Below are 27450 nucleotides of genomic sequence, written 5' to 3' on the forward strand. Positions count from 1 at the left end.
AACTTGGAACACGTTTAAACTGTGTACCTGATTTTTAAAGGGGAGTGCACACCCATTCAAACAGGCTATGTGACTATTTCTAGATCTCAAGGACCTTTGTCTTTGTGGTTTTTACGAAGCTTTTTCCTTCCTTTTGTAGAAGATGCCTCTCAAGCAACAAACCCAACCCAGCCTCTGGAAAAGGCAATCATTCTTCAGCTTGGGACTTTGTTAACTGCATACCATGAGCTGGTACAAACAGCCTTGCCTCCGGGAAGCTGTGTGGACACACTGCTCAGGAGTGTCAGCAAGATGTACACCACTCTTACAAGTCTTGTAAAATATGTGAGTGCTCTTGACCTGAGGCATGAGGTTTGGGTTTGAGGGCCTAAGCCCTCTTAGCCTAGATGCCTAAAAACTGATGGTGGGCTACTCTCAGGTAGCCAGTAGTGCATAGATCATGCAAGTTTGTTTCTAAAATGTATAACCTGCTATGTAGCCTGACTAATTCTTACGGTAGTTTACGTTAGCCTACTTGGGCAGAAAATCCCAGTGGAAGGCCACCACTACTAAGAATATCCTGACTCTTAATAAATTGCTACCTGCCAAATTTCAGTTGAGGGGGTCGCCAAAAGTATTATTTCTGTAGGATCTCTGCTGCTGATCTTACACAACACAAATGCTAACAACAGGCAAGGATGCCCAGACCATTTGCATTCTGTAGCAGGGAGTTCCTGTGGCTCATATACCATGTCCTCTTGCATTGCTTTTTTTTTAGTATCTCCAAGTATGCCGAACCACAACATGGGCGATTCCAGGACGGCTAGAAAAGCTGGTGGGTGTTACGTGATCCTGTACAATGCCTGTTAGTAGGTGCTGAATAAATGTTTTCTGCTTTAATTCCGAAGAAAATTCTTGAAATAAGTGGCATTATCTTCTCTAGGTTAGACTCTCTGGCTCCCACTTGACCCCCCAGTGTTATGCCTTCATCACATATGTGCAGGTAAGCCAAAAATTTGAATTTCCCATTTCACACTCCCAATCCCAAACAGTGCATCTATTAACCTAGGGGAAAACAGCATTTACATATGCTGACAGCACAGGAGGCATCAACCTTGCTGAAGCCAAGTGGGTTTGGGTCTGGTCAGTGCCTAGATGGGACCATACCTGTGCTTGCTGCCTTGAGGTTCATTTAAAGAGACTGCTCTGTTTTGGTGAAAGCTGTGATGCTGAGGAAGCTAAATTCTGTACCCGGCACAATTTCCTATGCTCTCAGCATAAATAGCCCTGCTCATAAATGCAGAGAATGTTGTTATCAGTGGCAAGACAGGAAAATGAGAATCCTAACAATAATAGAAAAGAATGGAACGTATTCTTCTGACTAGACCAAGTCGTGTTTTAAATCTGGGAGGTACTGATATGGTGAATTTTGGCACTATCCTACTCTTACTCTGTGTTCTGTGCAGCAAAAACCTGCAGACTACAGAACTGTCCTGCCCTTATTTAACGAAGGTGTGGTATGGATGAGGGGCTCAGTATTTCCTGCAAAGATGGATTACGATTGCAAAAAATGACTTCTTCAGAGTGAGGACTATGGAAAGGTCAATGGGAAGACCAGAACTGGAGTAGCAAGAAGGGAGAGGATAGGTCTGGATTAAACCCAAATATAAATTCAGCAATGAACACTCCCTGTAAAAGGGGCTTTCTCTTTTTATGAATTGCTCCAACATTTTATACCAGCTTGTTAACCCTATAATACAGAAACTCAATCCCCTATCTTTACATGCCAAGCAACTTCTCCTTTCAGAATATCCAGAGTGAAACCTTGAGCTTGGCAGGAGAAAAGAAAAAGAAGAAAAAGGAGAAGACAACAGCTGAGGTGTCCACCGTCATGGTGAGGATGGTTATTTCTGCCCAGAAATACACTGGACCCTTAGTTATTTACTTGAGTTTCAATGGGATGTACTTAAAGCCTTAAGTCTCTGCTCCTTCAGTAGCAGAGGATGGCAGCATAAACTACCACTGAATACTCACAGGTGCAGTTTGAATTGTGGAGGACAGATAAAACTTGCACAAAGCCTTGAATAGCTATGTTTTTCAAGTCAGTTTTGTCGCTCAGGGTTTAATCAAATTCAGAGCATCTATATCTTCTTAGCATTTGGTTCCCTAATCATGTGGATAATACTCACCCTGAAACGATATTAAAAATATTTGAAAGGCCTACATAGCTATTTACTGTGAGATCCTGTAATTGTGCTGCCACTGTATTTAATACACTTCAATGCTTTCCTTCCCTCTGTAGGCCAAAGTGTTGCGGGAATCCAAGCCAATTCCTAACTTGATTTTTGCCATAGAACAATATGAGAATTTTCTGATCCATCTCTCAAAAAAGTCAAAGGTAACATTCTAGTCTAAGAATGTAGCTGCAACTTTCGGGCACACCTTGGCAACTTCTTAGGATAGCTCAGCTGGTAGAGCATTAGACTCTTAATCTTAGGGTCATGGGGCCACACTGGGCCAAGAGATTCCTGAATTGCAGGTGGTTGGACTAGATGCCCCCCATGGTCCCTTCCAACTCTGATTCCATGAAAATTATGCAAGTTAACAGGAAATTGAATTATTATTTTTATTGACACTTAAAAAGCTAAGCAGTTCAAATGAAGGACTGTCCTTGCTGAATAGACTACTCATTTATCAGATACATTTTGTATATGTAATTGGTAATCTTTATCAAATACTTTGGTGCAATGAGTCACGTCTGTTAGAACCCAAGATGAAACCCAGAAAGGCCTGTGTCTACCATTTGCAAGGAATACAGACAAAAAGAATAAAAGTAATGTTTGAAATAATTAGTAATCTTTTCTGTAAATAGACAAATACCTTCTGTGCTTCAAAGTGCTGTTCATCAGGGATATAGATCTTAGAATAAGGGACACCTGCTCCTTTATGTATCCAATATTTATGATATTGATTCGGTATGGTCTGAGTCACTTTTGGCACAAAAAGTACATGTTTTCACTAACTTTTTGAGCCTTGACACTGTGATTTTTACTACTGATCTCTTACTATTTGTGTTCTGTAATTTTCAGTATGTAAATGGCTTTGAGGTAACTTGTGATGAAAAGTTGTGGATAAACTTGGGGTTTTTTTGCTTCTACATTTAAGTTTTCATAAGCTATGCCTATAGGTGGTGCAAGCTTTCACTCTGACTACTCCTTGGGCTGCTTGCTGCAGGTCAACCTGATGCAATATATGAAACTGAGCACCTCCCGGGACTTCCGTATCAATGTGTCTACTTTGGAGAACGCTCTACAGGAACAAAATGCTGAAGATAGGGAGAATGAGCCAGCCAACGACCAGGTCAGTAGTAGACATTCTAAAAAGATGCAATCTATTTTCTGCCAATATAAATGTAAATCTGTACTTCCAAAGTGCCTTCTATGAAATTCATATGAAGCTTAGTCAGTTGTATGCTAATGGTAAATACCCATTTCTGTACAATGGCAACTTGTTTTGAAGTGTGGGGAATATCCCTTTGCATCATCCTGACTACTCAATTTCACCACTGAGTCTCAGCAGCCTCTGTGGGGGTGAGGAAGACACATGAATGCTAATGAGATGACAAAAATGAAGAACATGACACTTTTCTAGCAGAAGTTAATTTTCAGAGGTGTTTTTCAGAGTAAAAATTGCTTTAAACAGCAGGTTTTAAAATTGTGTTTCAGTAACTCAGGACTCCTCTGGCGCATTTACTAATAGCCTGTTTTCATCTCTTTTAGAGCACTGCATCTACCCAATCCAACACCAGCCAGGAACCCAAAACTAAGAGGCGACGTAAAAAATAAGAGCTGCCTTGGTCATTCCCAAGTGACTACTGTAGCTTGGTTCTGCTTGCCCTGCGAAGCATTAATGGAGAAAGATGAAGGTCTCATTTTTAAGATGGGCTTTAATTAGGTTTCTGCTTGCCATACGAATGACATGCAATTCTCTGAATGCTTGTACCACAACAGGCTACTGAATAACCATCCTGGCACAGCCCAGTTAAAGTGCAATCTGTCCTCCTGGCCCTGTCTGGATGTTCTGTCAGTGATTCACCTTTGCAGCTGTAGCCTGTTTTAATGATAGCCCCGAAGTCTTCTCCCTCTTCTCAGTGAAAAAGCGCAAATCACAGGGAGTGGGCAGGTCTCCTTGCTTAAGCTGCTTCTGGGAGGATCCACTGAGCTGGTAGGTTTCCCATCAGTTGAAGTCTTGCACCCTATTTTTGTTTCTGCAATGACCCTTTGGTTATTTTGAGAAGTTGATATATATCAAGAGCATCACCTGAAAGAAATTAAATAAGTCATGTTTACACGCCCCAGCCACACAACAGATACTGAAAACCACTTTGAGATCTACTTGTTGATCTTCAAATAGCTAGCAAGCTGGGAAGGGAATAGAACAAGTAATCAACACACTGTTTATTCCAAAACTACTGATATTACAAGAGAATGGTGGAGAATATTCCCAAATCTAGGACTGACTGCCATTTTTCTAAAATGCATTTTCCCTAAAAGATTTGCTTTAAAGCATTCCTGCCAGAGCTTAATTTAATAAAATACATGAACCCTTCTCCTGCAGTGGTGTCTTCTCAAGCTGTCATAGTTGCAACAAAATTGCCATTGCAGCTCAATAATTAACAAGCTTTAGTTATAAGTTGTTTAAACACTCATTAATTCATGCCAATTAAAAAGTGATTATGTCAAGTGCTGAGCATAATTACTACTTGTGAGACAAGATTTCATCTTGAAGTGTTTGTAAGCACTCTGTTTTTTACACTGTACCTTTGCACTATTTCCAGTCAGTGGCTGGATAACAAGCCTAGAGCTGATGGAGTGAGAACAAGCAATATGGGAAAGCCAGATGTTGCAGAACGCCTTCCCTATGCAAATGTATCAAAGCATAATAAAATGTTACATTGGGCAAAGAAACAAAGACTGACTGGGACATCCCACAGTTATTGTGAAGATGGACTCTCTCCTTTCTGTGGGAAACTAAGGCTGTGCATACTTACCCAAGTATAAGTGTCAGTGAATTGAGTGAGGTTTTCTGCTGGGTAATAGGGCTGTTTTTCTACATGCACAACAATGTAAGGTGCTATCATACTCAGTTCTTGTGGCAGCAACACAAACAACATGACAACAGCAGGTGAGGTGAGTGAGCAGGCAGGTGGCCCAGGAAGGCCTTCCCATGTTCCCTGTGTTGTCGCTGCCTGCTTGCATGTGTGCACACACACACACAACACGGAAGCCCGAGATCCAAATGAGTGAGTGGCCTGGCTGAATGAGGGCTGCTTGTCATTAAGGGAATGAGCCTTGCAACAGTGATGGTGCTTGTGTAAACAAGAGGGGTAGCAGAGCAACACAAGCAGGAGTGGCAGCCCCAGTGCTACAGAAGCAGATAGGGATCTATTTTGTCACTCTTCTTCCTATGGCGAAGGGAACATGCAAGTGCAAGCCTGGCTCCTGGACTCACTCCGAGGACAAATTCTGGAGAAAGGAGATCCAAGCAAAGCCTTCCAGTTCAACAAGTTTTTGGCCAAAACCATACACTGGGGATGGTCTATGTCAGGGAACTGCCATCGGAAGGAAGGGAAGTGAAAGGGCTCACACAGGTTGGGAGAGACTCAGCAGCTGAAGAGGGAACCAGTAGGGGGAGAGGAGCTGGGCTGAGGGAAAGGGAGCTGGAGGGATGGCTCAGAGACACTTCCAGCGAAAACAGTGGGGAGGTTTCAGGACCTCCTGTAGGGACACCCACTCCTCGCCGGAAACTGTCACGCAGAGAGTCCAGAAGACGTGTTTCCGTTAAGGAGCTTTTATGTTGGAAGCGATTCCGAAAGCAACCACTGTCGGAATCTGCCAGCGACTGACGGAGCCATGTTTAAGGGGCTCCGTTACAGACAGAGGTTTGCAAACTTGACCAAACTCTGAGGGACTAGGATTTTACACACAAGCAGCTCATCGTCCCATCACAGCATTCCGACAGTCTTCGTGAGCAGCTTGTGCAGGAGAAGGCATCATGAGCAACCCAGCCGGAACCGGAGAAGCAGGAGCTGGAGCGGGTCCAAGCCTGGAAGAAAGGTACCGGGTGTTGGAGGTCCAGCTAGCGCTGCAGACGGCGAGGCTTGAGGAGAGGAGGGCTCAGGATGCAGACAAAAAGGGGAAAGACACCCAGCTCGTCAGAAAGGTACCAGGATTGGTGCAGAAGTTTGGGGGGGAGCCCAAAGACTATCATGGCTTTCGGACAGAGATGCAATATGCCCTCAATCTGCAGTTTGATGAATTCCCTGACGAGGAATCAAGAGTGGCTTTCGTGATTGGGCATCTTGAAAAGGGGGCGAGAGACTGGGTTAGACCCCTGATGGCAGCGAATAGTGACGTCCTAAAGGACACGATGAAGTTCTTTCGCGCCATGGATCTGATGTTTTCCAGCGATATTGAACAGGGAGTGGTCCGCAGACAGTTAATGGCTTGCAAACAGGGGAGCCGATCTGTCCGTGAGTACTGGACTGAATTCACCATGTTGATCCATAAATTGGGGTGGGATCTATCGGCGGAACCCATTCAAATGCTTTTTGAAGAAGGGCTTTCTTCGGCTGTGAAAGACGAACTTTCCCGGGCGCCCAGGGCGGAGTCTATGGACCAGCTGACCAAATCAGCGCTGACCATAGGAGCGCGCCAGGAGGCGAGAGCATTGGAGAGGCGGGAAGGGAAGGGGGAACGTTGGAAGGAGTTCCGCATTCCAGACATTCCAGAGCCAACTTTCCCGCCGGCAGAGCCGATGGAAATCGGAACAGCGCGCGCGCGCGCAGTTTCAAAGCCCAGTGAGGGGGGAAAGAAGGAGGGAAAAGGCGCCCGGAAATGCTATCTCTGCCAACAGCCAGGTCACTTTGCCAGAGTCTGCCCCCAGAGGAAGGAATGGCAAGGGATGGTAGGAGCTGTGGAGGGAAGAGAGGAAGAAATACCGAAGCAAGTAAAAGCCAACGCCTGGCTGCCACCGTCGGGGCACAGCAGTCAGGCCAAAGAGCAGTGAAAGTGCCCACGCCAGAACCTCCTAAACCCGCCCTAGTGATAGAAGTGGCGCTAGAGCTGCCAAACGGACACCCTCTAAAGATAAAGGCGCTGTTGGACTCAGGCAGCTCCTGCAATTTCATGAGCAAAGAGTTTGCAGCTGAACACCAGATACAGACGATCCCTTTAAGCAACCCCCTGCAGGTGACCACGATCGATGGCAGGGAGCTGTTGGGAGGAGAAGTCAGCTTGCAGACCGTCCCAATGATAATGAAGGTGGCAAGGCACACCGAACTGATAGCGTTTAATGTGGCCACCTTGGGAGGAGCTCCCATTATATTGGGGATGAGCTGGCTAGCGTTACATGATCCGCTGGTGGGCTGGCATCAGAGAGTGGTTTCTTTTGGTTCAGCACATTGCTTAGAACACTGCAAAGAGGGAAAGGGTTTGGCAGGGGCCCAAGCCACCCTAGCAGGGACTGAAGTAACGGAGAACGTGAAGGTACCACGACAATACGCAGATCTCCGCGACGTCTTCAGCGAAAGGGAAGCTGACCAATTACCCCCGCATAGACCCTTTGACTGTCAAATCAATTTACTCCCTGGGGCACAGCTCCCTGTAGGCAAGCTGTACGCCATGTCAGACAGAGAGATGCAGGAGCTAAGAGAGTTCATTGACAAGAACCTGAAGAGAGGGTTCATCAGAGAGTCCAGGGCGGTGGGGGGCAGCCCAGTGTTTTTTGTGGATAAAAAAAACACGAACAAGCCGAGGCTTGTGTGTGACTTCAGGGCCTTAAATGCAGTGTCAGAACCAGTGGCTTTCCCTATGCCCAGGATTGACGACATTTTGACAAGGGTCAGGAAGGGAAAGATTTTTACTAAACTGGACCTAAGGGGGGCGTACAACCTGATACGAATAAGGAAGGGGGATGAATGGAAAACCACCATGTTCACCCCTTTGGGGGCATTTGAATATTTAGTTATGCCCTTCGGCCTACAAGGAGGCTCCGCGTGCTTTCAATCGTTTATGAACCACGTCCTGGGGCCTTTGCTTTACAAGAATTGTGTGGCCTTCTTAGACGACGTGTTGGTGTATTCTGAGAATGAGGAGCAGCATGTGAGAGACGTCAGAGAAGTGTTGAGCAGGCTGCAAGCCAACCAGCTGTGGGTGAAACTGGAGAAGTGTCAGTTTCATACCAAGGAGGTGGAATTCCTGGGGTATCGCCTGTCAGACAAGGGATTGGCCATGGATCCCGGCAAGGTCCAGGCGGTGCTGGAATGGAAAACACCCAAAACAAGGAAGGATGTGCAGAGGTTCCTAGGATTTGGGAACTTCTATCGTAAGTTCATCCGAAACTTTGCCCACCTGACGGCGCCCATTACGGACTGTCTCAGCAGTAAGAAGAAGTTCGTTTGGACTGAGGAGGCGGAGCGAGCATTTGAGGAACTAAAAAGGGCCTTCGCCTCGGAACAACAACTCCTGCATGTGGATTTACAAAAACCGATGAGAGTGGAAACTGACGCATCAGACAGAGCGATTGGGGCGGTGCTTCTGCAGCCAGGGAAGGAGGAGTCAGAGTGGAGACCGTGTGCCTTTTTTTCGCGAAAGCTGAACAAATCCGAGAGGAACTACACGGTGTATGACCGAGAACTACTAGCCATTCATGAGGCGTTCCGGAGATGGAGGCACCTGCTAATTGGCGCACAACATAAGGTGCAAGTGTGCACTGACCACAAGAACCTAGAGTATTGGAGGACGGCACGAGTGCTCAACCAACGGCAAGTGAGATGGGCCCAGGAGTTCTCCAAATTTAACTTTGAGATTTGTTACGTGCCAGGCCCAGAGAACATTAGGGCGGACGCTCTCTCACGCAAACCTGAATATTTGGAGGAGGAGGGAGCACCCGAAGAGAGACATGTCATTCCAGAGGACCGCTGGGTGTGTGGGGCGGCATTGGTGGGACAAAGAGAACTGGTAGAGGAAACAGAGAATGATGAATACGCCCAGAATAAGCTCAGAGGTCTTAGGGGTGAGGGAGAGGAACCAGGGGGTTTCGAGGAAAGAAATGGAGCTTTGTATTACAAAGGGGCACTGTATATCCCTGAAGGAGACTTAAGGGGGAGGGTACTCAAGCAGTTGCACGACAGCCCCACGGCGGGGCATTTTGGACAACACAAAACCATGTGGTTGGTCACCAGGGAATTTTGGTGGCCTAAGGTGAGGGAAGATGTACGGGAGTATGTAAGAGGGTGTGAGCAATGCCAGCGAGCCAAAGGGGAGAGGCGGGCACCGGCGGGGCTATTAGAACCCTTACCAACCCCAGAACGACCTTGGGAGGCAGTGTCGATAGATTTTATGACTGATCTGCCGAAGTCCAAGGGGAAAACAGCCATCATGGTGGTGGTAGACCTACTAACAAAGATGTGCCACTTTGTAGCCTGCTCGCATGCAGTCACGGCGGAAGAGACAGCGAAGTTATTTGTAGAACACATTTTTAGGTTGCACGGGGTGCCATTGAGGGTGGTCTCAGACCGAGGAAAACAATTTACTTCCAGGTTCTGGAGGAAGCTCATGAGCTTACTGCAGGTGGAGGTCAACTTTTCGACTGCCCGGCACCCTGAAACCAACGGGCAGGCGGAAAGAGCAAACGGGGTCCTCCAGCAATACCTGAGGTGTTATGTCAATGACAGAGAGAATGACTGGGTAGAAAAGTTGGCGCTGGCGGAATTTGCCTACAACAATGCCGAGAATGTGTCCACAGGGATGAGCCCCTTCTTGGCTAATTATGGGTGTCATCCCAGGGCTTTCCCAGGGGGAGAAGGGGAGAGATGGGGTGTCCCGGCAGCCGAGCATTTTGTAGAAGAAATGGAAGCAATACATCGTCAGCTCCAACTCAACTTAGAAAGGGCGAAGGAAGAATACAAGAGGCAGGCAGACAAGAACCGAAGGGAAGGTGAAACCATAAGGGTGGGAGATAGGGTGTGGCTGTCAACCCAAGGGTTGCCGTTCAAAGGAGGTTGTAAGAAATTAAGACCCAGGAGATTGGGTCCCTTTGAGGTCATTCAACAGGTCAACCCAGTGGCTTTCAGGCTCCGGTTACCCAACCACATGAAATTGCACCCAGTATTTCACAGGTCGTTACTGTCACCGTATGAGGGGGGACGAGAAGGGATGGCCACTCGGGGACCGGTCATAGAAGAAAGGGAATGCAGCAGCCATGTGGCAGAAATCCTCGACGCCAGATGGAAGGGGGATCAGGTGGAGTATTTGGTAGCGTGGGAAGGAGAACCGGAGTCAGAAAACACTTGGGTAATGGCAGAAGATATCAATGACGAGGTATTGATAGAAACGTTCCATCAAAGGTTCCCAAGGAAACCTCAGCCTGTGGAGAGGTTCCGGAGGGAATACTTTGGGACCACCGATGAGGAGGATGAGTTGGAAGGATTCTCGGAATCGGAAGGGGAAGGGGAGATGGACTCTGAGGAGGAGGAGTACTTCGAGACCAGGAACCGCAACAGGTGGAGAGAAGTGTTCGGGACATCGGAAGATGAAGGAAGTTCATTCCGGGGTTTTGCCTCCTCACCGCCAGTAGAGGAGGGGGCGAGAGGGGATGAAGGGGGCCCTGGAGGGGAGGTGGATGTCAGGGAACTGCCATCGGAAGGAAGGGAAGTGAAAGGGCTCACACAGGTTGGGAGAGACTCAGCAGCTGAAGAGGGAACCAGTAGGGGGAGAGGAGCTGGGCTGAGGGAAAGGGAGCTGGAGGGATGGCTCAGAGACACTTCCAGCGAAAACAGTGGGGAGGTTTCAGGACCTCCTGTAGGGACACCCACTCCTCGCCGGAAACTGTCACGCAGAGAGTCCAGAAGACGTGTTTCCGTTAAGGAGCTTTTATGTTGGAAGCGATTCCGAAAGCAACCACTGTCGGAATCTGCCAGCGACTGACGGAGCCATGTTTAAGGGGCTCCGTTACAGACAGAGGTTTGCAAACTTGACCAAACTCTGAGGGACTAGGATTTTACACACAAGCAGCTCATCGTCCCATCACAGTCTAGTTAGCACATAAAACCATGGCTTAGTGCAAATGAACAGTCATGGGTTCCCAAAGTGCAGATCATGGCTGTTGTGCTCATGCCAGTCTTGCTGCTGTGCTTCCCGCATTGCATCTGAAGCCAGTCTTGTGGTTTGCCTCACTCTAGACAAACTGGTTCATCCATAATGAGACAAGCTACCCTTTGCTGGGAAGTAGGACAGCAACTATGATCTTCATTCCAAGAACTCACTCATTGGTGCTGAACCATGGTTTGGCTTAGTGTTATATGCAAAGTGGATCAATATATATGGCGCTCCTGGTTTATATGGCTATTCCAATGAGTAGACATAGATTATTTATTATTCAGTAGTAGCACAACAGGATTCAGATAATATTTCTGTGAGAAAAGGAGGTGCTAGCTTCTCTAGAATTAAGAAAGTGGCACAATACTCACCCTGAGGAATATTGTATCTTCTTTCCATCCCTGTTGGGTTAGATGGAGTGACACAATCCATCGTCACCTCTTTCCTTAAGCACCGATCAATGTCCACAGCACTAAAGAAGGCCACTGACTGAGGCAGATCTTGAATACCCAGTTTATATGAAAACATGCACCTGAAAATACAAGCAATGCAAGTAGTACAGAATTTAGGAAATTCTTCTGAAAGGTGTCAGCTTTCAGTTATCACATCAACTACAGGCCCAAATCCTCACATGCTTTTACAATTCTTTTTCTTTTTTAAAGACAAACAAACCTGAACTCATCTGAGTGCAGTAGTGCTCTCTCTACTTGTGATTGCCAGCAGCTGATATTCAGAGGCATAATGCCTCGGACAGTCAGCGCTTTTTCCCCAGCCAGAACTCACAGGAACATGAGGCAAGGACAGGAGTGACACACCAGTGGAGGATAGTCTATAAAAGCTGGTCATGTGGTTCCTCATATCTCCCAGGTGGAGATGGACACCTCGTTCACTCAACCCAGAAAAAGTATTTATTGCAAGGATTTGGAGAGTCCCACAACCCCAAATTTGATACTATGTCTTCTCTACGTAGTTGCTTTCCCAAGTGCTTCATACATTTGCTCTCAGCCATGGAAGGTAGGCTAGTATTATAAGAAATCTGTCAGGCAATCCCTTATTTTCCAGCTGAACAGATATCCTGAACATTGGCCTGTGGAATGCCGTGACAAAAATGGTGCTTACCGTGTAAGGAGGTTCGTGATCTGCAGGGCGAGAGCTGCCCGGTAGCGATCCTCACTTTGCACCAGGTATCGCACTTCGTCATGGATGCTGATACAGAACCGCCCATCAATGCTGAACTCCTCAAGGAGCCATTTCATTGACACAAGCATCAGGTGCAGGTAATCTACAGCCGAGCTCTGGACCACCCAGTTTATTCTGCTGGTTATAAACTGGAAGAGAGAGATACTGTTTTCTATTGTAAACCTCTTGCTTTTCTTGTTGGCTGCCTGCATCTTGAAAGGCATGACCAGCATATCAATGTACACAACCACTGAAAACTATTGAGCCCTGATCTTTACTGCACAATATATGAATTTGCCAAACACATTTTTAAGGTGGCTTGGAGCTTGCACTGCTCATAGAGATACAAATGAAATCACTTGGCATGGAAAAGACAACTTGTTGCAAACACTTAATCCACGACATAGCTTGCTACGCTACCTACAGATAACCAAAACGCACAACCACCTTGCAAATACAGTGGTACCTCGAGTTACAAACACCTCAGGTTATAAACGCTTCAGGTTACAAATTCCGCTAATCTGGAAGAGTTACCTCGAGTTGAGAACTTTGCCCCAGGATGAGAACGGAAATCGTGTGCCAGCGGCGCAGCGGCAGCAAGAGGCCCCATTAGTGAAAGCACGCCTCTGGTTAAGAACAGTTTCAGGTTAAGAACGGATCTCCGGAACGAATTAAGTTCGTAACTAGAGGTACCACTGTAACTTTTAAGACTTACAATACTAGGTGTACAATTTCTACTATCCAACCTCCTGCAAATACGTGTTGCTTTTTTGTTGTTGTTATGTAATAAATTACTAACCCTTGTAGATCTCCCCTGCCTGGTTGTCTAGTGGTGATTTTTACTCACTGCAGGCAGTGAAATCCCGCATTACAGCTCTTGCTCTTCTTGGGAAGGCTGCCAGAATCATTCTCAGCCTTTCTCCACAATCATAGACCTGGAAAGGAATGCACCCCACCCCCCGCCTTCAGCATGGACAATCACATGTACATGAATATTGGCGTGCTCTGTGTGGCATGAAGCACACCATGGAAAAACGCCCAACAGCAAGAGTTTTAGCTGCATGCTCTGCTTCATACAGGCAGCTGGAGAATTTAAATGAAATACTGTTCCTACGTGTTGCTGGTCATTGGCTAGATACCTCCATCTTTCCTTTCCCATTCACCTAATACCACCTTTCCAGTGAAAACCCTCACAATGCAAGCTGGGCAAATTACTGCTGCCACCAAAACACACTGTAATGAAGCAAGGGCTGGAATTCAGAGTCAAGAGGGTTCCCTCTCACCTCGCCCTTGACAGCAGCTGGCTCCAATGCTCTGCTGATGTGGCAGCCCAGCACAGGGGTGCGAGGAGATTCTGACATGGCAATGCTTTCCAGTTTATTGAACATTTCAGACTCTGTCCCACTGGCCCACACTCGTCGGTTCACCACATCCCACTTTTTCCTTCGAGACCTGCAATATGAAGAACATAAGAGCTGAACAAGTCATTCAGCAACAGACTTCTGTTTAGGGATTTGTCAAGGTGCAGGTACCAGGGTGCATGGATTGTGCTTACTCCGTCACCAGCTACCCGCTTCCTGACATTTTTCTCTGCAGCATGGAAAATGCAGCTGGAACTCCAGCCCACCTATTTCTTCTCCATTAGACACCTCTCTTTCTCCCACCTACATTGCAGAAGTTTTGTAGCAGTCTCTACTTGTAGGCCTCACAAATTAAAGCCACCACCCAAAATATAAACCCTGGGTCCTGTACCACTAAGTGCTTAGAGTGGAGAAAGAAAAATTCAAATTAATCAAAAGCAAGGCATTAAAGCCCAGTGATCGAGCTGCTCAGATAAATGCATTGTCTCTAGCAGGCAGGGGGTGGGGCAGAGGGAGGGACTCCTCCCTATGGATGCTTCAAGCTTGCCTACCGTATTTTTCGCTCTATAAGTAAGGGGAAATGTGTGTGCGTCTTATGGAGCGAATGCAGGCGGGAGGCTCTGCTCAGCGCTCCCTTTAAAGAGCCCCGTGGAGCGTGTGTGCGGCTCTTGGGGGCTTTTCCCCGAGGAGGAAGAAGGGCTGCCCTTCTCCCTCCTTGGGGAAAAGCCCCCAAGAGCCGCACACACGTTCCATGCACTCTTTAAAGGGAGCGTGGCTCTTGGGGGAGCCTTCATCCCTCTGCCCTGAAGAGGTTTTGCATGGCTATCCCAGAAGCCAGAACAGTAAGAGGCTATCTCAGAAGCCAGATTCCTCTTGCTGTTCTAGCTTCTGGGATTCTGAATTTTTTTTTTCCTGTTTTCCTCCTCCAAAAACTTGGTGTGTCTTATAGAGCAAAAAATACGGTAATCTGCACAAACTGTGCCTTGACCATGAATGGGAACAGATAATCTGTTTTGGGTTACTCTCCTTTAGTAAGAGAGAACGTCAAAAATTATCTCTAAAAGTTCATCATCTTCTGGAGAAAAGGCCATGGCTGTTCACAACCCAGTTGTGTTATGGTATCACATAAACCTGCAAAGCACCAGAGACTTTTCTGAAATCCAAAGGAGGACTGAATAGCTACAGCACATATGCCACCCCACCACGGGGGGTGGGGAGGACATTATGTGGTGATAGGAGGGATAGGCTTCAGCTTCTCAAGGATTTCCATTTTCCAAAACACATTTGTTACCCTTTGGCTAAGAGTGCTTGGTGATACTCAGAAGCCACAAGGATGGCTAAATAATTTTTCCAGTGGCCAGGCTTCATTGGCCCACATAACCTTTTGCCTTTGTCTGTGACCAGCAGGAGAAGGAACTGAGTAAAATGGAGCAGAAGCATGTACAGTGGTACCTCGGGTAACAGACGCTTCAGGTTACAGACTCCACTAACCCAGAAATAGTACCTCTGGTTAAGAACTTTGCTTCAGGATGAGAACAGAAATCGCGCAGCGGCAGCGGGAGGCCCCATTAGCTAAAGTGGTGCTTCAGGTTAAGAACAGTTTCAGGTTAAGAACAGACCTCCAAAATGAATTAAGTTCTTAACCCGAGGTACCACTGTAGATTTTTGTGGTATGGTGTTTAGATGACCATGGCACAGAATTTTGATTTTTAAGAAAGGTTTATTTTACTTTAGTGCCAACAGCCCTGGCTTAGCTCAAGCATAACGTTCCAGTAGAAAACACCTTACCATTTCCCTGCTTCTCTCTTTATCTTCCGCACATCTTCCAGGGACACAGAACCATCCTCTTCCCTTTCTACGGGGATGCCAAGCTCTTTCACCAGCCATTCCCCTTCCTCGGACAGATAGCAGCTGCAAGAGGAGAATGGAATAAGAAACCACAGGAGTTGGGAGGGACCCAAAACTGCCAACACAAAACACCCCCAAAGTCCAAACTAAGTAGGACCTTCAGCATGGCAGTTCAGGCAATAGTTCAAGTTGGAGCCAAACAGGAACTTAGAGTGAGCAAATAGCCTTGGGGGTAAACTGTTTAGAGCTAAGTCACATGATCTGGGAAAGAAACATCCCTACTCTCCTCACACAATATCCTCTTATCCTGAAAAAGTTGGTGTCATTAGCAAACTTGGCCTCCCCACTGCTTACTTCTAATTCCAGATCATTTATGAACAAAAGCACAGGTCCCAGTACCAATTCTTGGGGGGACTCCACTTTCTACATCTCTCCATTCTGAGAACTGTCCATTCATTTCCAAGCTCTGCTTCCTATTCTTTAACCAGTGAGTGATCCACAAGAGGACCTGTCCTCTTATCCCATACTGCACCAAAAGCTGTTTGAAAGTCCAAGTATGCAATGTCTACTTGACCATCGCTATGTTCACTGACATTCTCAAAGACAAGGGAAATACTAATGAGACTGGACTTACCCTAAGGCACCACCAGAGAAGAGCCATTTCCCTCAATGAGACGGAATGGTTCTTTCCAGATATAAAAACTGCAGGCAGTAGTATTTTTAATCACTTTTTTGTTGTTTAAAAAATACACTGCCCAATTACAATGAGTTGTTTTAACTAATCAAAGGTTTTTTTTTAAATCAAGGTTGCAGAAATTACTACAGAGCATGAACATGATACTATCCAATCAGAGGTGGGCTCTTACCGCCGAATCCCTTTTGTAGCAACATACAACTGGCGAGCCTTTTCACTGGCCTGTTGCTGTGTCAGGCGATGGTTGAACTGCATGAGGAGGCGCTCTGCAAAGGGCTGCCCTGCCCCATAGATGCGCCCATAGTTGAACACTTTGGCATGTTCTCGGCTGATCCCCACCGTGGAGGCCGTCTTGCTGTGCAAGTCTGTGGCATTGCTCTTCTTCCCCTGAAGGGTCATCCAGCCAAAAGCCGTGCTGCCTTTGGTGGAGAAAGAAGGGATTAGTGTGGTCTTGAAGAGGGTGTGATAAAAGAGACCTTGGAGTGAAACGGGGCCAGGTGTATCTCCGTAATTCTGTACAGGAACAAAATATGGCACTGGATACAAAATGGAGCTCAGAACCTCAGATGTCAATTAAAAACAAGTTTGTAGTCCTTATGGTTGCCTAGATACCATAATGCACACTGTCGGACAAGGGTACTTAAGCCCTGGGGGATGCCCCACTGTTGCTCCAACTGTTCAGCCAGGGCACAAGCTTGGAAAAAATGCCAGCTATGTAGCTGCCAGAAGTGTGTGTGCATGTGTATTCTGTGCACCTTAGGAGCTTCTGTAAGTGTCTGCTTTTGTCAATAAAGAATTAAACCGCCAGCCATTTGTCCTCCTTGGCTGAGTGAGCTTAGGACACAAATATATGGTAGTCTCTAGACCCCTATAAATTATTTTAAAGAGATATGTTGGTCTGAAGAAGGCAAAAAGTGGAATTTCTAATATGTAGTTTACAGACTGTACTGTAAAATACTGTATTTCAAAAACACAGCATTAGCTATGATAGCTAAACAGAGCGTTCACATTCCCAGGCAGTTCGTATACCCCTGACTATCAGCTGTTGAAGGAACAGACAGGGAAGGGCCGTTGTGAGTGGAAACGCTCACCATGCATGCCAGCAAAATGAGCTTCTCCCAAGACAGCTGCTATCCAAAGTTCCTGGGAATCCACATCAGCTCCAACCAGATGGTAGCCAGAAGGGGCCTGGACCATAGCTTTCAACTCACTGCCCACCCTGTCAGTCTGCAAGACACAGAGAACATATGATTCCTGCTAGATCAAACCAAAGACCCACCTAGTCCATCACTGTGTTCACACAGTGGCTAAGCAGGCCCAGAGTGCAACAGCACTCTCCTGCTCATGGATATATTATTACAGAATCTTCTAGTTACAGCAGTGATAGCCCGAGCTCGTAATTGGAAATCAATGCTCCAAAAATCGAAATAGCTAATGAACTAATTGGACTTTGTAGTAATGAATAAACGAACCGATAAATTATGTTTGCCAGAATGGCTTCTCTATTCCTGTAAATTAGCCAAAGGTGTCTATTTCTTATAGACTGGAATTCTCATTATGGACAAGAAAAGCAGGATGGACATATATTTGGGCAACTGTATTTCAGTTTCTCTCTCTCAGTAAGCATAAAAAGCATTAGAAAATCCATACATACTCTGGCATTACTGGCTGTCAACCAGGTGGGCTCCACAGCTCGACGAGTTATTGTCCCGGCAGTTACCACCTGTGGCAGGATGGCTCCATAGCTATTCTCCTCGTCATAGTCTGGGTGCCTACAGAAACATCAGGGTGAGCCCATTTCATATAACATGAGGAAGCCAGCCTTGCTAGTGATCAAGTGGCTACTTGACAGGAACAGCTAAGACTGCAGGTAAACCGACACATCCTACAGAGGCGAAGGGTTCTAAAAGATTTTGCTGGAGTAGCTGCTAAGCAGCTGTTCATGAACATTCATCACTCTTAACTGGCTGTTACTCTTCAGGTAATATACGTCTCTGACATTTGCTTGAAACCCAATAACCTGGTGGAGATTCTTGAGAGAACGCAGAACTTATTCCAAGTCATACTACTAGCCCATCTAGACTTATGGAATAAGTGGCATGCAAATCTGGTTAAATAAACCAGACTCAGCAGGCAAGTCCTTTGTGAGCCAGAAGTAGAAATGTATCCTGCAATTACTCCAGTATCTGGGATAAAGCCCCCCTCCCATGCCCAATAGCAAAAACATGGATGGCAATCTGTCAGGGATTCTTTAACTGTGGTTCCTGTATTGCAGGGGGCTGGACTAGATTGCCCTTGTGGTCCCTTCCAACCCTACCATTCTATGATTCTTTGAATACCAGCTGCTCTCCCAAAACAGAATCCTTTTACTTTCACAGTCCAGATAATTTACAGCATGGCTACACATTACACTTGCCAGGGAAGAGCAGCCTGAATGTGCAGAAACTGTCTGCTGAGAGCTCAAAAGATTCTCCACCAACAGGCAGCAAAAGCTGGAGGTGATACAGATCAGATAGCAAAACAGGGCTGCTATTTTTCCGCAGGAGCTGGAAAAGGCAGGAACAGGGAAAACTGAGAGGTAGTACAACAGAAATCAACAAAAACGCTGCTTCTGAGAGCAGCCAGCTTTGCAACTTGCTAGTCTGATTTGTAAGACTGAAGATCTTTGAAGAGCAGAAAAACAGAAGTTTGGAACCTAGACACACCACCTACTTCTAGAGATCAGAAGAGACTTGTGAACGCATCCCAAATTATATTGTGTTGTTTGTTGTTGTTGTTGTTGTAAGTCACTTTGGTAACTAAATTTGGCTGAAATAAAAGGAAAAAAATGACATCTCTGTATGTGTACCTGGTCACAGATCGAGGCAGATCCCCTTTCTTCAACCACACCACCATCTGGGAACTGACAAAACAAAAGGGAAACAAACTTCAGAAAGCAAACAGCAGAAGCTAAAGAACTAATGTCTTGCATTGGTCCTTGTCTCCTTGCCTGACCACACCAAGTCTCAAGCCCTTAGCAGGCCATAAAAGGAAGAATTGAGCTGAGCTAGCGTTTTATCCAGGGCTCAACAAGCCCAGTAATAAGACTGAACTATACCAAGCACACACACCCCAAAAACCTACCTCCCCATAGCACTTAGCGAATTGAAGATGACTCAGGGGAGGGGCTCCTCTCTTGTTGCAAAGATTAAAATTTAAAGGTTGGAGTAAAGTATACAAACTGAATGGTTCATGGCACAAGAAGCACATTTACCTTGGTACTGAAAGAAGAACTTGAATTATCACCATACAGCATCGGAGCGGGGATTAAAGTGTCCTGCAGTTCTGCAGACTGGTAATTTAATTCAAAGGAAGTCACCCCTCACCTGATTCTTTTGTGAGCATTTCTCCAAAAGGAGATCTTCTTGTTGATTTCAAGAGCTTGTGTCCCTTCTGTGGCCCCTATGCCAGCTTTCAGGGTGCCATCCTCCATTTTGGGCAAGAAATCCTTAGCAAATGGGCTTCCAACGTTGTTTTCATTCCCATCCTTTTAACAGCAGGAGATGGAAGTTTGCTTTAGCTTAAGGTATCGGTTATAAAACGGGATTAGCCAGCATAAAACCCTCCTCCCTACTACATATGAAGTTGCCTTACAGAAACCCTTAACGGTCCAGTCCAGCAGCTTCTATTCTGACCAGCAGCAACTCCGATAACTGGATTATGACCTCCTTAACACTTGTGAAATGTTAAAGAAGCAATGCCTTGGAGCATGGGTAGGATGTATTTCCTTTCCCAAGGAACAATCCTTAACACCACTCAGAACATCTGGCAATAGGGATAAAGACTTCTAGATCACAAACTGCATTTTCCAGGCTGATCTGAATACTTGGCACCTCTTGCACATACTTTGTTCTATTCAGGAAAGAAATATTACATTTCCAAAAGAATTTAATAAGAGGCTTCATTTCAGTGGCAAAGGTGCATAGCTTTGAGAGGTCTATAAAACCATAACTACACTCTTATTCCCCCCCCCCCAAGGATATTAGAAAAAAGAAAAATAATCAAGTGGAAAAAAATTAGTGTATACTCAAGGGGGTGGGGGAATATTCCTTGTCTGGTTTTTAACATCCTCCATATATCACAGACACCTTATTGCATATATACTTTAATGAATTTCTGGTTTTAAAGTTCAATTAACTGAACTTGAGAAAATTATCAATTTATTTCTATATACAAGAAATTCCTGCTCACCTTGTGAGGTAGCCTGAAAAACCAGCACCCAGGGATATTGACCTCATTGTAAGGACCATTGCCATGGTGATAATCAGGATGACTCTTTGAATGGTCCAGCTCATCCTGTTGGCAAACCAATGCAGGGTTAGTTGGACCTGAATGTACAAGGATGTACAAGAAAACAAAATAGACAACTCAAGATGTAGGAATGCCCCACCTCATAAAGGCAAAGCAAAAAGTTTTAGAGAAGCATTCTTGATTAGATATCTGAATGATGTTTTTACCATCCATGCCAGAAAGGTCTCAACCACCTCTGTCATATTTAAAAGGAACAGTCACCAAAAAGTTGTGGAAATAAATCCCTCTCAATCTTTCTAGGAACTCTTGATGCTGCTTTCAAAATTCTGCAATGCTTGATGCCACCAATTTGCTATGGTTCCTCCCCTCCCATTATACCTAACATCAGGGTTGCTGGAGTAGACAAAGGGTTTGGGGCATTGGGGAACGCTCTTCCTACTACCTCCCCAATCAGACGAGCCCCTCATTCAGGCTTTTGCCTAGCAGTCTCAAGATCCACTACTCAAAGCACACAGGTTTAGGCAATATATGAGTACCGATTTTCCCTCAATTACTGTTTTTCTCTCGAGGGGGTATACCATTACCTCACTAAATTGCTTGGTTACAGGATCTGAATCCATCTCCATCTCCGCACGGCTGAGCTCTTCAACCTGGCATGAGGGAAAGAGATCTCTTTAATAGCTAAGCTCATTCTCCCCTCCCACATCTACTCATTTTCCTGATCCCCATCTGACCAAGGTCTTTCCCAAGTGAGGAAAACAAAAACTCTTCGCGTGTAGAAACCTAGCTTAGCTTCATCCTTGACATGCTAGCTTTCTTTATCCAGTGAGTTTTCTTTTTAATATGGAGAAAAATCACTTATGCAATGCCTTTACCAGTTACCTGAAATTGTACAGTTTAGCAAGAACTGCGCCACATAATTCTACTGATCATGTATCACAGCTGTGAGACACACAATTTGTACCTTATGCCAGAAAGCGCTATTTTCTGTTAACATGAGCTCTTCTTCCAGCGTGGTGTCCAGTGAGATAGGTTGCTCTTTGCCTTTCTCCTTGCAGTGTTCCCGGTACAGATGCTCAATAACCCTACAGTTAAGGGGAAAGTAGTTTTGCTTTCACTGAATTCAGCAAATTATCCTGTTTCTTGATCCCATTTGCAAAGCAATGCTAAACTTTGCCATAAGAATGTTACCTGACAAGGAGATTGGTGCACTGGGCCTGCTCACTTTAATGAAAGTAGTTTTTCACTGAAGGATGTTGAGCACTTCACACCTTTACTCATTTGCAAATATCAGACCTAAAAATAGCTTTCCTTTTTGCAATTGGCTATAGTTCAGCCATACAGAAGTGAGATGCTCCTATGCCGACATTTCTAGACCCAGACAAGCAAGAGACACTATTGCCATTCATGAACAAATTCCACTCAAGCAAAACAACTGGAGGATGGAGTGGCCTGGAGGGCCAGACAGAGGCCTGGAATTTGGTCCCCCAGTCCTGAAGTTCCCCACCCCTGGTTTACAAGGCCTAGCTCTTACATGTCATTCTCCAGGGCTAGGGAACATTCCTTACGTCTCACTTGCAATTCACTGTGGGGCTGAAAGAAGACAAGGAGGAAAGGAGGAAGAAGAAAGAGCTGTGTGTGGTGGGGGCCCCTATACCCATCTTTTGGACCCCCTGGGAAACTCAACAAATCTGCTATACCCAGAATTGCGTGTGCTGAGTGCAGCTGAATGGGACACAGCTGTAGGCAGCCTGAGGAAGTACCATCTACCTTGGGCCTGCTCAAAAAAGCAAATTTTGCATTACAGCTCCTGAGATCAAAGAGTATGTTTTCATCTATTTCAGGAGACAACTGGATGTCATTTTGAATCAAAATGGCAGACTGAACCTTTTGCACTGATTTTAGCCACTGATTTCAAAACTGAACTCTTCCCACCCCCTTTCTTTGAACTGGAAAGCATCACAGAACAATGAATAAAATGGAGTGATGTGTGGACAATCCAGTATAAATCCACAACTACTGCATAAATATATGTTGCAGAACACACCCTAAAAATCCACCTGGACGGTCCCTGAAAGGTACCAAAGTGAATAAATGAAGCTCTCTCCTGCTGAGAGCACTTTCTCTGCTTGTCTTTGGAGGCAACTGCTTAGGTCGGAAGCAGATTAAAATCATCACACCTGCAGGGTACAACAAATGGGCTACGAAAGGAGGTGAATCTCCTGGAGAACCATGCGTGCAACTGCATTTGCTCACCTTCATCCTTTTTTAAAAACTTGCCTCTCACAATGCTCCCCTCTTTTGGGTTCCAAGTATAGCTCTGGGGGGCAAAGACCCAGTAGTGCTTTATTCACTAAGCATAATCAACAATTCTCCCCTCTTTTGTTACCTTTGTGTCCTACCTCTTCTTTTGCTGCCTTCCACTGCAAACTCAGCAATTTTAAACTATAAGCTCCTCAGGGTAAGAACCTCTCTTTTTTGTGCGACTGTATGATGCAATGCATACACTGATTGCACTGCATCAAACAATATTATTACTAGCAACAATTATAGACCATGGCAGCTTTGTTGCTCTCTTCACCCCAGAATGCACTTCTTACCTGAAGGGGCAAGTAGGCAAGTCAGCATCTGGAGTCCCCTCTGGCAGGTTGTCACTCCTCCCTGGCACCAGGTAACCCCAGCCGTATTTCTCAGAGTAGTGCAATGGAAAGCCATCCCAGGTGAGCCTCATGAGCTTTGGGGTCACTCTCATCTGAAGGCTGATAAGGCTGGGCCCAGGCACCCAGCTGGGATCATCCAGTCTCTGGCACAGCTTACGATACCACCTATGCAAGGGGAGAGTAGACCACAAAGTCAACAAAAAGCTTTCCTCAATAATGTCAGATAATTGGTTGTTCAGATTAAATTTTATACCAAATTGCTCAAAGGCCTTCACCAAGGAGCTGTATGGAAATTCATTAAATAATAATTACATCTCCTGTCAGAGTTGATTTTACACAGTTTAACAAAAGCTACCTCCTCTGTCACTGATGCTTCCAGGTGGCCTGCTCCTTTTTTAAAGTAGAGAACTTTTCCAATCGAGCTGCTAATGGGAGACTCTGGTTGCTGACTCTCTTCTCAATACATTATAATCTGAACGGCACTGACTCAATTTGAATACATAGAAGCATGTCTCATTGCAGGAAATTAATTATAGGGGGGGGGGGGGCTTCCATTCTACAATGCTATGCTTCGTTAGCAGCAGTAGTAAACTTTTTTCAGGCTGAGGGCTGCACTGGCTTATGGCCAACCCTTGGGGGGAGGGGTTACGTGTGAAACTGGGTGTGGCCAGTGTAAGAAGTGGGTGTGACCAGAGCTCCCATTCAAAAAGCTGCCTTCTGAGACTTTCCCACCAGCCATTCTACACTATTGAAAATAATTATTCATCATTCATTATTAAATTTAATCATTTTTAAAAGAGGCTGAATTTGGGAAGACTTGGGGATCATAAAATACTTTTGTGAGGGTTGGATATGGGTTGTAAGTTAGCCACCCGTAATCTTCACTATACTACATAGGCCTGTGACCTTGCCAACGGAATTCTGTATGTTCACAGCAAACTGAATAATTTAGACAAATAAGTGGTTGTTTGACCAATCGTCTTGTAAATCAAACTGTTCTAACTTTTAGACAAAAAACAGCCACTCAGCATGATAGGAATGTTAACAATTTATTTTACTCTTTTTTAAATGCCAACTGTAAAGTAGGTCTACTTCTCAGGAATGTGGGTAAATCTATGTCTAAGCTGCACACTTTTGATAACAGGTGGAGGCTCTCGTGGGCAAATGCTCCATATAAAAAAAATCCATGCACATACAAAACTAACATATTAGAAGACTAAACTGGAATCCTTCTTCCTGACAAAGAGATGAACAAAAGGTCCTAGGAAGGTCACTGTCTACAACTTCCCTTTAGTAACGCACCCTGGATGGCCAGGCAGGTGCTGAATTCTCTTTGGCTGCAAAGCTACAGTCCCCTTCAGACGGTCCAAGCACAATCGGCTCTCAGGGAGTTGCTGTTCTTCCTCTTCAGTTGGAGGTCCCGGATCTGTTTCCATGATACAACAAATCAGGAAGGAATTATTTTTTCAATGAGTACAGTTGTTGACAAGGCTGTTTTATAACGACAGTACATATTACATCAAAAGGCTTAAGAATCTACGTGGATACAGTTATTTGGTGGCCTGCAAAGCCTATAATCCAATGCAGAATTTGACAGCTAGCAAATTTCTAAAACTCTTAATGGCCAAGAGGAATTCAAATACATGAGTGTTTAATGCACAGTAGCCTAGGGAAGAGTAGAAATGTAACTTTAATGGTCAGGAGAGAAATGTTTTCTTGCTGAAATGTGTCAGCTCCGTAACACTCCATACTTCTTATGTTCCTCCACTGCCTCTATATTGCACTCCAAACACCTGTGTATTCCATATTTATCCTCCAAGACTGTAATTAAGAAATAAATAAAAATGCAACACCACAGACACCCTTTTTAAAACAGCACCTCTGGGATCTCAGGACTTTTTAAGATTCTCTGGTAATACTATCGTACTTTGAAATCACTTGAGAGCTGGATGCAAAACATTCTGCCTGCAATACACACCCGCTGAGGTACGTATTTCAGGCTCGTAAATAAGATTTTAAAAGATTCTCCTCCTACCCAATTGCAAAGACAGCTTAGCGGAAGGGATCTGGATCAAGGGTAGATTACATGCTTTGGATCCAAGAGGTAACAGGTTCAACCCCTAGTGTCACCAGGTCGGCTGGAAAGAACCCAAGAGAGCTATTGCCAATCCGTACAGACAATGCTAAACCAGATAGACAAAAGATCTCATTCCATCTAAGGTATATTCTTTCTCTCTCTCTCTGATTAAGATTTAGGAGAGAAAGATTACAACTGCCAGTAGACAGTAGCTGCGTGCTAGCAAGCTAGTAGTCAATTATTATGATGCTCTTACCTTCCTGCCACTCTAGCATGGAGGCTTTTTCCACGGCTTTGGGCAATTCATCATTACTATCTTCATTCTTCTTCTTCCCAATTTTCTTCTTCTTTTGCTTAAATTCCTGGAGATCCCACTCTAGATCCCACAACCAGGGATCACATTTGTACCTGTTTTGATACATCAGACCAACCACCACAGGTTAATTTGAAGAATACTTTTTTCAATTTCCATCAGTGAGATCTTGGTCTACAAACTCCTGTTTATTTACAGCAAGGGAGAGGAGCTGAAAGGGTACTTTTCTCCACCATGTCATAGCAACAACTTCTCAGTTTATCTAGAAGCACTCACTGCTGAAACTGTGCCAAACCAATTCCTTTACTAAGTAGTAGTCTGCTTAATGAAACAGTATTGCATTTCACAAAACCCGCAGTCTCAATTCTATCTCAACCTTGCAGTCTTTTTTTAGGGGAATTGCCCTACTCCCACCCCCAAGCATACTACAGATTTTAATGCCAGAACTAAATGTCAGCTGAAACTGTGGTCTGAGAGCCCAGTTCTCCAACTGCAAAGATGAGGGGGAGATGTGGCAGATGTGCGTACATTCTAAATCTTCCACATTTCCCCTTTTCATCTTCTGTCCTGGTCTACCTCCTCAGCTGAGTTTCCCTGAGATGTAGCAAGCATGCAATTGGGACCCCAACCAGAGGGAGGGTTGAGTGATGCATCCTCCTTCCAGCTCTGTTGCTGCTTCATAGTGTTCTCTCCTGCCACTGCTTAATGGAGAACCAGGTCTTCACCAATTATGAAGCTCTGGCTTAAGCAGCAGTGCACTGTAACAGTGATTATGATAATACCCCCACCTTTCCTCATGAAGCAGCTGGCAGGCATTGTCAGCTAGGTTCATCAAGGATTTCTTCATCTCCTTTTGCAGCTCTTCATAAGTGACCTGAGCTTCATCCAGGTACCTCTCCCAGTTCTGATTGACAGGAAGGTAGGAGACTCCCATTTCCAGCATCCCTGCAAATGTGACAGGATGGGGACACCTAACCAAGAAACAGAAAAGGGGGGTAATAACAGAGTGGAGCCAGAATGTTGGGAGCAACTGGACTAAGCTATGTAAACTAGACATCTGTTGACCTTAGCATACAATGGAAGCAGATCGTAAGAGCCTGTCACACTATGCATGACCAACGGACAGAACCAAGGATGGATCCATGTAGATGAATGGCTGAGGCCACATTGCTAGGAACAAGGTCCAATAGCTGAGAGCACTGATCTGGGTAACAGATGGACCCCTTCACTCTCTCTCATATGTGCATGGATGTCATTAATTCCAATGAAGCCAATTAAGTTCTGGAATTGGGGCACTCTTTTTTTTACAGCAAAGTCAAAAGTGTACTCTTTACTCCTGACATTGGGCAGTCCGCAAGGACAGATTGCCCACAAGGGCTATTCCTCCCACCTGGCAGAATGAGATTCCACAAGAGACAAAACATTTTGTGCCTACTCCCACCCCCAAGGTTTTTGTATTGTACAAGCTTTCCCCTCACATTCTCTCTGCCCATCACAACAGATGTTTTATTTAATATGACAATCTAGTACAGTGGTACCTCGGGTTATAGACACTTCAGGTTACAGACTCCACTAACCCAGAAATAGTACCTCAGGTTAAGAACTTTGCTTCAGGATGAGAACGGAAATCGCACGGCGGCGGTGTGGCGGCAGCGGAAGGCCCCATTAGCTAAAGTGGTACCTCAGGTTAAGAACAGTTTCAGGTTAAGAACGGATCTCCAGAACAAATTAAATTCTTAACCTGAGGTACCACTGTACATTGTTTGATGTAACTCACAGAATTATTTGGCTCAGTTTTCCAACGTGCATTGTAAATTCTGGTTAACTATTATCTGTGTTTCTTTCACTGAGAAATTTTGTATATGCACTTGTACCACTTCTGAAGAGTTA

General features: G+C 45.3%; 2 protein-coding genes across 4 annotated transcripts in view; one reads left to right on the plus strand and one right to left on the minus strand.

Annotated features, from left to right (window-relative positions):
- The window catches only part of FANCI (FA complementation group I), a 29476-nt gene extending 24526 nt beyond the window's left edge, over positions 1-4950 (plus strand). For 2 of the 3 annotated variants that reach the window (XM_080980279.1, XM_080980280.1), the window contains exons 33-38: positions 140-324; positions 758-814; positions 923-982; positions 1787-1873; positions 2282-2377; positions 3214-4950. In XM_080980279.1, coding sequence (XP_080836405.1) covers positions 140-324; positions 758-814; positions 923-982; positions 1787-1873; positions 2282-2377; positions 3214-3423 — 695 coding nt within the window. In that variant the 3' untranslated portion in view covers positions 3424-4950. The remainder of the gene's footprint in view (positions 1-139; positions 325-757; positions 815-922; positions 983-1786; positions 1874-2281; positions 2378-3213) is intronic. The other variant, XM_080980281.1, reaches the window with a different exon arrangement.
- Positions 3908-27450, minus strand: part of POLG (DNA polymerase gamma, catalytic subunit) — a 35187-nt gene continuing 11644 nt past the window's right edge. Inside the window, exons 7-23 of the mRNA XM_080980287.1 lie at positions 26349-26531; positions 25504-25655; positions 24473-24596; positions 23111-23335; positions 21475-21595; positions 21095-21160; positions 20451-20555; positions 19586-19746; positions 19069-19122; positions 17875-17992; positions 17312-17447; positions 16393-16639; positions 15467-15589; positions 13601-13769; positions 12258-12466; positions 11510-11670; positions 3908-4299 (exon numbers count right to left, since the gene is read on the minus strand). Of these exons, the coding sequence (XP_080836413.1) occupies positions 4235-4299; positions 11510-11670; positions 12258-12466; positions 13601-13769; positions 15467-15589; positions 16393-16639; positions 17312-17447; positions 17875-17992; positions 19069-19122; positions 19586-19746; positions 20451-20555; positions 21095-21160; positions 21475-21595; positions 23111-23335; positions 24473-24596; positions 25504-25655; positions 26349-26531 (2419 nt within the window). The 3' untranslated portion in view covers positions 3908-4234. The remainder of the gene's footprint in view (positions 4300-11509; positions 11671-12257; positions 12467-13600; positions 13770-15466; positions 15590-16392; positions 16640-17311; positions 17448-17874; positions 17993-19068; positions 19123-19585; positions 19747-20450; positions 20556-21094; positions 21161-21474; positions 21596-23110; positions 23336-24472; positions 24597-25503; positions 25656-26348; positions 26532-27450) is intronic.

This window comes from Podarcis pityusensis, assembly GCF_964106645.2.
Source record: "Podarcis pityusensis genome assembly, chromosome: 14".
Classification (NCBI taxonomy): domain Eukaryota; kingdom Metazoa; phylum Chordata; class Lepidosauria; order Squamata; family Lacertidae; genus Podarcis; species Podarcis pityusensis.